Here is a 10912-nt window from a genome sequence, read left to right on the forward strand (position 1 = left end):
ATGAATCTCTCTCACATGTCTAGAGATAGGTGTATCCCTCGCATGGCGAATATCTCCCAGGTGGTCCCCAATCCGCCTCCTCAGTTCTCTCTTAGTTTTACCCACATAACTCATAGGACATGTGCATTGGAACAGGTATACTACACCACTGGTTTTGCAATTGGCAAAGTGTCTATTGTGATATACCTTCCCAGTGATGGTATTGGAGAAACTTTTGCCAACCTTAATGTACCTGCAGAATGAACAATGGCCACATTTAAAGGTTCCAAACTCCCTTCTGTCCAACCAGGTACCCGTTCTTGGTGGTGGAGTATACATACTCTGAACCAGTTGGTCCCCAATAGATCTCCCCCTCCTATAAGTTATTGCTGGGGCATCAGTAAGGAAGTCTTTGATCTCACTATCCGCTCTTAGAATATCCCAGTATTTGGTCATGATAGCGCGGACCTCCCTTGAACAATTATCAAAATTTCCAATTATACGTATCTTGTTGTCATTTTTGGTCTCTCTGGGGGTCAGAAGACTATTCCTATCACATGATTCTACCTTTTTGAAAGCCTCATGAAGAACATTCCTGGGATACCCTCTCTCAAGGAATCTGTTCCTAAGGTCTTTTGCCTCCCTATAGAAGTTTGAGGGATTGGAACAGTTTCTTTTAACCCTAAGGTACTGTCCCTTAGGAATCCCTCTGCGTAGACTGTGTGGATGACTACTGCCCCAGTCCAGCAAGTTATTGGTTGCAGTCGGCTTTCTAAAGAGTGTGGTTTCCAAAAGACCCTCAGTATCTTTTTTTATGTTTATGTCCAAGAAATTTATGGTCCGCCAATCAGTCTCAAAGGTGAACCTCAGGCCCAGATCGTTTTTGTTAAGGTCCTGGACAAATGTACCAAATGATGACACATCACCTGCCCAGAAGACCAGAATATCATCTATGTAGCGCCCCCAGAAAATAATCTGGGGGCACCACCAGGCCGCACTCTCTTCCGCAAACACCGTGATCTCTTCCCACCAGCCCAGGAGCAAATTTGCATAAGTGGGCGCACAAGGGCTGCCCATGGCAGTGCCCCTGAGCTGGTGGTAATAGATGCCATTGAAGAGAAAGTAATTATTTGTTAATACAAATTCTAACAGTGTACGGATAAAGTTGTTATGTGCATACGTATGTAGTCCCCTAGACTTCAGAAAGAACTCCACTGCTTGCAATCCCTTGTTATGGGGTATACTGCTGTATAGGGCTTCTACATCAATTGAAGCCAATAGAACGTTTTCATCCAATGATACCCCGTCAATTTTTCTCAGCAGATCAGAGGTATCCCTAATATAAGATGGCAGTGCCGTGACAAACTGACGGAGTACTCTATCAATGTAGATTCCACAATTTTGTGTAATAGAGTCATTGCCCGACACAATGGGGCGTCCCTTAAGAGGGGATAATCCCTTGTGCACCTTTGGCAATGCATAAAAGATAGGAACAGTAGGAGTTTTCTGGAGCATAAAGTCCTTTTCACCTTTTGAAATAACACCAAATTCAAGTGCTTCAGTCAGTATACCTTCAAGTTTTTTATTGAAGATATCTGTCGGGTCATCTCGTAAGATACCATAGGTTGTCCCATCACTCAAGATATCATAACACATTTTTTTGTACTTCTCATGGTCCAGGATCACTATATTGCCCCCCTTGTCGGAGGATTTGAAAATTAGCTCTTTGTTTTTTGACAACTCTTCTAATGCTTTTCTCTCAAGATATGATAAATTATTATATCTTTTGTGTTTATCCCTCTCTCGTAATGCCTTTAGCTCGGTGGTAACAAGTTTGGAGAAGATATCTATACTGTTGTTGTCCGACAAGGGGGGCATTCTAGTGCTCCTGGGTTTCAAATCTGTGAATGGGCCAAGTGACACAAAAGAACTAGGGGCGGAGCACACACCTCTGACACACAATGGCTTGACATGCTGGTTTCCTGTATCGTCATCTTCTGGTGCAGCCGGCAGGAAGCACCAGAGTGAGGTGTGGATCGCATATCTTCGGCTTGAGACGCATGCTTTTGTGTCATCTCTTGGCGCCGCCAGAGACCGGAAACATGATGGGAATGCCATTGAGATTAGGGTGAGTGCTTCTATATAAGAGTGGGGTATGGGCGGTTCGGCTCCATGGTATCACACTGAGGCAGGGGATTGTCCCGACCACGCTACTGGATTTACGCACCTATACCAGTACCTGCAGATAAGTACCTTGTGTATATCCTCCTCCTGATGAACCTCGGCAAAGAGGGGAAACGCGTCGAGTAACTAACTGTAACTTGGTACAATTTATCTATTTATAATCGTTATAGGATTTATATGGGCAATATGCCCTGGAAGTCGACAGTGGACTTTAATATTGGACAAAGGATATAATGGTTGTCCTAAGTTGCCATTTGTCTGTGATTGTTTAATACAGTTTTTAGGGTGGTTGGTGTGTGTTTTTGTTTTTGTTTTGTCTTTATTAGATAAGTTGATTTTCCTGGCCTATGTATATATATTAATACCACTAGGAGAGAGGTATATATATAGACTAATAATGTGTACGTCCTTGATATTGATTTGCATACTGTAGATATATCAAGATCTTTAGATACATCACTTTAATAAAATAGATAGCTATAATTATAGTGTATCGGTGTTATATCAGAAATATTAGTTTAGCCATTATGATGGGCTACATCAGTGAAATCTATTAGGTTCACTACAATCACCATCTAGTATATTCACTGGAAGATTTAGCTATCTATTACAACTGTTTATTCTAACTATATATATATTGAGGGTAATTGCAAATAGGATCTAACATCTCCACCTGAGGACTAAATTAACGATTGCATACATCAGAATCGGTCTATACACCTATTGATTAGATCTATACCTCTTCTCTTTCTCACCTGCCTATTCATTATCTTTGTCACCTCCTGCCACTATAGGGCCCTATAGGGTGAGCAGGGAGAGCCGTCGAGGAGCGGGGGCGCCATTGCGCAGGTTTTTAGGGTGCCAACCTCCGCAAATAGGTAAGGTCAGCTAGGCCAGTGTAGGGGTAGGCACACCCCTGGTTGTTTTCTTTCTCGTGGTGCTTGGTGTGTTGTTTATTATTATATGTATTAAGGTCTAATAAAGGTTAAATTTTAAATAAATAGAGTGGATACCTGTGAGACATTTATGATTAATCCCTCTGGTAATCAAATATTAGTTGTTTAAGTACTGTAAATATACTGTATATATTTTTTTTTTCCAGAAAAAATGCCATAACATAAAGTACAATGTGTCATAAATGTTTTTCTCAGAATCACTTGGATGTGTAGAGGCCTCAGATCCATCACCACATACACTGGCCGGGGTGGTGCGGGGTTTTAAGGGCAGTGGGCGGCTTTACAGTATTGAGGTTCGAGTAGAAGCGATTCAGTCTGAACCAAATATTTGTCTAATTTGAATCAGAAATATCCGGAAATTCGTTCATTTCTAGCGATAATTTCTGTATAATTTCCCAGACACTTCCCGGTACATCTCCAGTGTATGTGATGGTCTCAGCCCGGAGTCCACCATGAATTGCCATTCTCACCATGTTCTTTTCCATGTGACCGCTCAGATTGTTTGTTTTCCAGATCATCCCTGTAGAACGATTAGTGAAGGGGAAGTTCCAGGATAATTTTGAGTTTGTCCAGTGGTTCAAGAAATTCTTTGATGCCAACTATGATGGAAAAGAGTATGACCCTATGCTGGCAAGACAAGGGCAGGACGTGGCACCTCCGCCCAACCCAGGAGACCAGGTCTTCAACAAACCCAAGAAGACCATCATCTCATCAGGTACACTAGTGGTCAATAGTGTCTATGGTTCTTGGAGCTGATGGTGATATCTGCGGTGCTGGTGGCCGATAACGATGTCTGAGCTGCTGAAAGCCGATATTGTTGTCTTCGGTGCTGGAAGCCAATAGTGATGTAAGTTCTTTGGTGCTGGAGGCCACTAGTAGACATGAGAAAATATCGTCGGCTCCCTCCTTATTCGGCTCACTCCAGGTATCTGGGTTCCCGCTGCAACTATTCTGTAAGCTCTATTAACGAGCCGAATAAGGTGGAAGCCGACGATATTCGCTCATGTCCAGCCGCTAGCAATGTCCTCCACCTGGTGGACACCATATATTCGTCTCCTCTTTCCATTTCTTTTGCAGTCCCTCAGAGAACGTCTCCCACAGGTCCCAAGACCATGCAGCCCCCAGCGCGATTACAGAACTCGTCTCACCCGATCAAGAGAAACCCTCCCATTACCAGGAACGGTGGCAGCGAGCTGGACTCACAGATAACGGAGCTGAATCAGCAGGTGAGAGCTTGCCACACGTGGCCCCCGTCTACTAGTTGGGCAGTCCGTGGTGTTGCTGTCCTTCCTCCTCACCTGTCGGGATACTTGTTCTTCCTTATCTGTGATACATGGTGTCTTCTGCTGCTCATCATCCTCCGTCATCATGTGTAATGTCAGTTAGTGTCATATTCGCACCTGCTGAACACTGCTCCTCTTCCTCCCTGCTCTCCTCCTCTCTGACAGTTATAGTTTTACCAGCATTCATTTATTTCTGTTTATTGCTAATTGTAGGCAATATCCTTATACTGTGATGTTACTATGTGCATTATCCTTGTATTGTGATGTCATTGTGTGTAGTAAACTTGTACCGTAACATCACTTTGTGTAATATCCCTGTACTGTCACATCACTGTGTGTATTATCTCTGTACTGTGACATCACGGTGTGTATTATCTCTGTACTGTGACATCACTGTGTGCATTATCTCTGTACTGTGACATCACGGTGTGTATTATCTCTGTACTGTGACATCACTTTGTGTTTTATCTCTGTACTGTGACATCGCTGTATGTATTATCTCTGTACTGTGACATTACGGTGTGTATTATCCCTGTACTGTGACACCACTGTGTGTATTATCCCTGTACTGTGACATCGCTGTGTGTGTTATCCCTGTACTGTGACATCGCTGTGTGTGTTATCCCTGTACTGTGACATCGCTGTGTGTGTTATCCCTGTACTGTGACATCACTGCATGCGTTATCCCTGTACTGTGACATCACTGCGTGTGTTATCTCTGTACTGTGACATCACTGCGTGCGTTATCCCTGTACTGTGACATCACTGCGTGCGTTATCCCTGTACTGTGACATCACTGCGTGCGTTATCCCTGTACTGTGACATCACTGCGTGCATTATCTCTGTACTGTGACATCACTGTGTGCATTATCTCTGTACTGTGACATCACTGTGTGCATTATCCCTGTACTGTTAATATGAATAGAGTCTTCTCCTGGATGGAAGGTGTCTGTGTTATAAGCAGTAACGTAGAGCTCCCGGTAGTGATGGTGGTGATTGTAGAGGGGTCTTCTGTCCCGTCGTTTACTGTGACATCACTGTGTGTATTATCCCTGTACTGTGACATCGCTGTGTGTATTATCCCTGTACTGTGACATCACTTTGTGTTTTATCTCTGTACTGTGACATCACTGTGTGTATTATCCCTGTACTGTGACATCGCTGTATGTATTATCCCTGTACTGTGACATCACTGTGTATTATCCCTGTACTGTGACATCGCTGTATGTATTATCTCTGTACTGTGACATCACGGTGTGTATTATCTCTGTACTGTGACACCACTGTGCGTATTATCTCTGTACTGTGACATCGCTGTGTGTATTATCCCTGTACTGTGACATCACTGTGTGTATTATCTCTGTACTGTGACATCGCTGTGTGCGTTATCTCTGTACTGTGACATCGCTGTATGTATTATCCCTGTACTGTGACATCGCTGTATGTATTATCCCTGTACTGTGACATCACTGTGTGCGTTATCTCTGTACTGTGACATCACTGTGTGCGTTATCCCTGTACTGTGACATCACTGTGTGCATTATCCCTGTACTGTTAATATGAATAGAGTCTTCTCCTGGATGGAAGGTGTCTGTGTTATAAGCAGTAACGTAGAGCTCCCGGTAGTGATGGTGGTGATTGTAGAGGGGTCTTCTGTCCCGTCGTTCACGGTCTCTCTCTTTTTCCCGGTTGTTTAGTTGATGGAACTGAAGCTGACTGTGGATGGACTGGAGAAAGAGCGAGATTTCTACTTCAGCAAACTGCGAGACATTGAGCTGATTTGTCAGGAGCATGAAAGCGAGAACGTTGGGGTTCTGTCCAAAATTATCGACATCCTGTACGCCACAGAGGTACAGTCGGCCACCCAGGTGTATCCGCTGCATGTGTGCGGAGGACTGTTCACTAGTCAGTGTTCCTGCAGCTTCCTCTCCCTGCTCCCTCGCTTACAGATACTTACTGACCTCAGTATGGGGAATGATGAATTCTAGTCATTCACCAAATCCGTCTACTTTGCACTGACGAAGGCCAACAGCCCGAAACACCGTGTCTGCAAATTGAGGTTCTGATTTGGCTTTTACCCTAAGGCGAATAAGCCTCCTTACCCCTGAGACCCCAGACATTCCCCTAAACATACAATGCATTGGGGTGCATGGCCCTATGGGGTCACAGCTACTGTCCAAGTTTCCAGTAGATCACAAATAGCAGCCAGCAGAACTGTGATCGCAGCTCTGGATCAGTAGAAGAAACTAGAGCAAAGTATTGACCGCGTTGTTATATATCCTATGTGGGCTGTTCAAGATTAGATAAACATCCACACGTTGTGTCCGGCACTGCAGCTCCGTTGCATTAGAGGTAAAGCATAGAGGCACGCTTGGGGCACGTTTTCTTTTTCAGGCTCTTCAGTGTTGGACATTTAAACCATGGGATGAAGTCTACTGCCGTCTGGAAGTTGACACTAGTAATAAAACTTAAGAAATAAGTCTGCGCCCCCCCGCAAGCTACACCTAGCTTGTCGGCACCAAGACACTGAGTTTAGCTTAGTGGCAGACGCAGGTTTGAGTTTGACCTGTTTTTTCCCTGTTTATTTTAGCGGTCACAAACCTATTTTTCCTCTCTTTTTTAGGTTGGGTAACAGAACAGTGTGGGCCACTCTGGTTCACCCCAATAAGTGACCCGGGGCGGACAGACATTTGTCTTTTTGTCTCCTGCCTGCTCCCAAACCTTGACACATTGCATGCAGCAGAAGATGAATCTGGGGCTCCCTGGTCACTGGATCAAGCCTCTTCAGGATGTTAAGATGTCCCTTGCATGGGCCTTTTTCACTGGCTCACTGCGTTTTTTCCGTCCACGGTCCTGCTCTCGTTCTGGTGATTATTTTCCTTCTGTTTTGCATGTCCCTACACTGCTGGGTATCCTCTCCTGATGGCTGGTGGTTCTTGCGAAAACCTGCAGTTCGGGGGCTGCATTGCTTCCTTTCTGACCACCTGAGGCCACCACTGGTCTTTGGCAAGGCTTGGACTTTAATTTTGTCCCTTGTCTCATTGTGGCCTAGCCGGCTCCCAGCAGCCATTAATCAGGTTCATGCTGGCTTGCCTCCCGCACTCCTGGTAGGCTCCTCTCTCTTTTTCTATGGGTGCCACTATCTTCTTGGAGTTGCTATGATTGGTGCTCCTAAGAACTTTGCTTATGCACCGCTTCCCTGCCTTACCTCCTACTATCGGCTACACTGCGTTTTTGATCTGTACATTTTTGGAACCTCCTGTTTTTCAGGTGCACCTCTCCACGGTCACGGTTATCGAGAACCATGACCTTTCCTTTCCTGGAGGTAGTGACTTTAAAGGGCTCGAAGGATAGACGTATTGAGTCAATGGCAGATCTGTCTTTAAGGTGGCAGACCCTGATCTATGACTATTCGCTGGCACTTGGGTTGCAAAGTAGTGACCACCAGAGTCAGCTGTATTTGCAGACTTGGTCAACAAGTCACGCAGGCAAGAATCTTTGCTTTGGATGCAGCCAGATGTTTATCTCAAGCGCAAAATAATATTGTGGCTATTCCCATTTTCTGTGTCTCAAGACCTGGAAGTTGAACCCCATGTTCAATAGATGTCTTAGAGGCTTTTATTTTCAGGGATCTCTCCTTTTTGAGGCCAATTTGGACAAGATTAAAACTCCACTGCCCCTCAGTTCAGGCGAGTTGCTCATTTGTTAAACATGGACTCATCAATGTCGTCCCTTTTTGGAAGTTCCTGTTGTCAGGTGTCCCTAATCACCAAGACAAATCCCCGTATTCTGCAGGAAAGGATGAGACCATCTTTTTAGCAAACCCCATCATGCAACAACGAGGTTCAAGTAACAAGACCTCTAGGTCTAGGGCCAATACAATTTCCTTGGCATGATGGAACATCCTCACCCGGGGACTCCACTCAGGTGGGCGGCCATCTCCTTCTCTTCCGGCTATCCACAGGCCATGATATCTGGGTCACAGAAGTTGAATCCTCCAGTTCCAGAATAGAGTTCACTACTCGTATGTGAAAAAAAGGGGGTATGGATATCGTGCTACAGTTGTGGCCTAAAACAATTATTATTCCAAAGAACCGCCTTTAAATTGTTGATCTAAATAATGTTAATGCCTTATAGTAAAATGGATCATCCAATAACCGATGTCTGCCGTGGAGAGCCAGAAACGCCCCGGCCGGCGGCGTCACTGGATGCTCGGGGGAAAAGGCGGCCGCTAGTGATCGCTACAGCGTGTGACGTCACCAGGCTACGGAGCCTCGCCGGGGCCAAAGGAGTCAACCAACGTGTTTCGGAGGATCGCGTCCTCCTTCCTCAGGGTACCCCGAGGATCCAGCAACGACGCCGGCCGGGGCGTTTCTGGCTCTGTACGGCAGACATCGGTTATACATACACCGGAGCGCCAAGCACGATCATCTGCTTTTTACCCGCGCTTGTGGAAGAACACGCAAGGACCGAACACCTAACTAACGCCAATTAGGTAAGAATTCGGACTTGCTTAGAATACCTTGCTGACAGATTTAAGAAACACTGATAGTGGAATTAAGTGCACATAATTTATGCTAATTTATTGGCAACGATTATAGTAGTTTACAGTAGGATTATCATCCACTTACAGCATAGCCATAATGCCTGGTATTCTCAGTCTCTAGTGTGTATAGAGAGATGATCACCCGCTTACAGCACATCTCCAGTGCCTTGAGTCACAGCTTCTATTGGATGATCCATTTTACTATCAGGCATTAACATTGAGATCAACAATTTAAAGGCGGTTCTTTCAAATAATAATTGTTTTAGGCCACAACTGTAGCGCGATATCTATACCTCCTTTTTCCACATACGATTTTTCATATTTTGACATAGCTGGCACAGTGCTTGTCGAGGTATCAGCAGCTTCAGAATTTCTTTTAGTGCCAGTGTGTCTCTTGTTTTTTTAGAGTTCACTACTCTTCCACAGGACCAGTCTCGTACCCCTAGGACTGTTACTTTGACTACTGGTTTCTGCCAGGCCATATCTTCTCTTCTCCACTCAGGGGTCATTGTACCAGTTCCGCCTTGGGAGCCCTTCAGAAGTTTCTAATCTATTCATCTTATCCAAGAAAGACAGCTCAGTTTGGCCCATTCTGGGCTTAAGGTTACTAAACAAGATGGATCGTCTGCGTCACTTCAGAGTGGAGTCTATTCACTCGATCATAGTCTACAGGGAACCCAGGAAATTTCTGTCCTCGTATATTTGGGATACCTACCTCTACATCTCCATCTGTCCAATTCACCAGAGGTTTCTCCACTTTGTGTTCAATCGGGATCATTTTCTAATTGTGGCTCTTACCTTCTACTTGACGGCACCCAGTATATTCACAATGGTTTTGGTCTCAGTCATATCTCTTGTTCAAACTAAGGAAAATCATGGTTATCTCCTACTTGGATGACCTTCTCATCAAGGCTCTATCCTACTCAGGGAACCTGGAGAACCTTCAGACTATCACTCTGGACACCCTGTCTTGCTTCGAGTGGATTATCAAAAGTCCACTTTTCCTGAGGATGTTATTCGACACAGCTCAGTTGAAGCATTTTCTCCCAGAAGACATCTGCTCTTCAGTTCCGCATCTGTTCCATTCGAGATGTCCATTGAGAAACCTTCTCCACTTCTACACTTGTGCATTAGCATGCTGGGCAAGATGGTTGTAGCCTTCGATGCAATACCTTTTGCTCAGTTTTATTCCAGATTCTTGTAGAGTATCCTTCTATCATGATGGGACAGGTCCGCCCTCTCCTTGGGTCGGACAGTGATTCTACTATTATATGCCCGACAGTCTCTTGGCTGGTGGTTGACCTTGCCCTTGATGCACAAGGTTCACTCCTTCCTTCCCATTGAGTGGCAGAACCTGATGATGGATGGCAATTTTTCGACAGTTCTCCTTTAAAAGGCTGTTAGAAGAAGCAGGAGAAGTGTCTTCTTTCAACGAGTTGGAGTTCAGGAACATATGCCTGACTCTTTTTCACTGGCAGCACTTGCTTTTGGGTCTGCCTGTCCATTCTAATAATACCACTGTGGTGGCATACATCAACCGTCTGGACAGAATTTGAGGCCGATCAGTCATGGCAGAGATTTTAAGGAGTTTGGAATGGAAAGAAGGCGGGGTTCTCATGATCTCAGCGAACCTGGATTGGACAATTGGACCACAGACTTTTAGCTGCAAGGGTCTATTTGCAGAAGAGTGGTCATTTTATAAAGAGGTTTTCAGCCAGATTTGTCATTGGTGAGACACTCCAGATGTGGTTCTCATTGCATCTAGGCTGAACCACATGATTTTTAGGTTTGTGTCCGGGTCCTGAGACCCTTTGTAGGTTTCTTCCAATGTTCTGTCAATCCCTTTTTCACAGTTCTCCCTCCCACACATGTTTCCACCACTAACCACCATACACAGGCTCCTGAAGAAGATTAAGACATAGGAGGTTCTTGTTACTCTCATTGGTCCAGACTGGACCTTTGTA

General features: G+C 44.9%; 1 protein-coding gene across 4 annotated transcripts in view; it reads left to right on the top strand.

Moving 5' to 3' along the window:
* MAPRE3 (microtubule associated protein RP/EB family member 3) overlaps positions 1-10912 on the top strand; it is a 146610-nt gene that overhangs the window by 128139 nt on the left and 7559 nt on the right. For all 4 annotated transcript variants that reach the window (XM_069728544.1, XM_069728542.1, XM_069728545.1 and 1 more), the window contains 3 exons: positions 3633-3834; positions 4197-4345; positions 6100-6252. In XM_069728544.1, coding sequence (XP_069584645.1) covers positions 3633-3834; positions 4197-4345; positions 6100-6252 — 504 coding nt within the window. The remainder of the gene's footprint in view (positions 1-3632; positions 3835-4196; positions 4346-6099; positions 6253-10912) is intronic.

Source organism: Ranitomeya imitator, chromosome 5 (assembly GCF_032444005.1).
Source record: "Ranitomeya imitator isolate aRanImi1 chromosome 5, aRanImi1.pri, whole genome shotgun sequence".
NCBI lineage: Eukaryota > Metazoa > Chordata > Amphibia > Anura > Dendrobatidae > Ranitomeya > Ranitomeya imitator.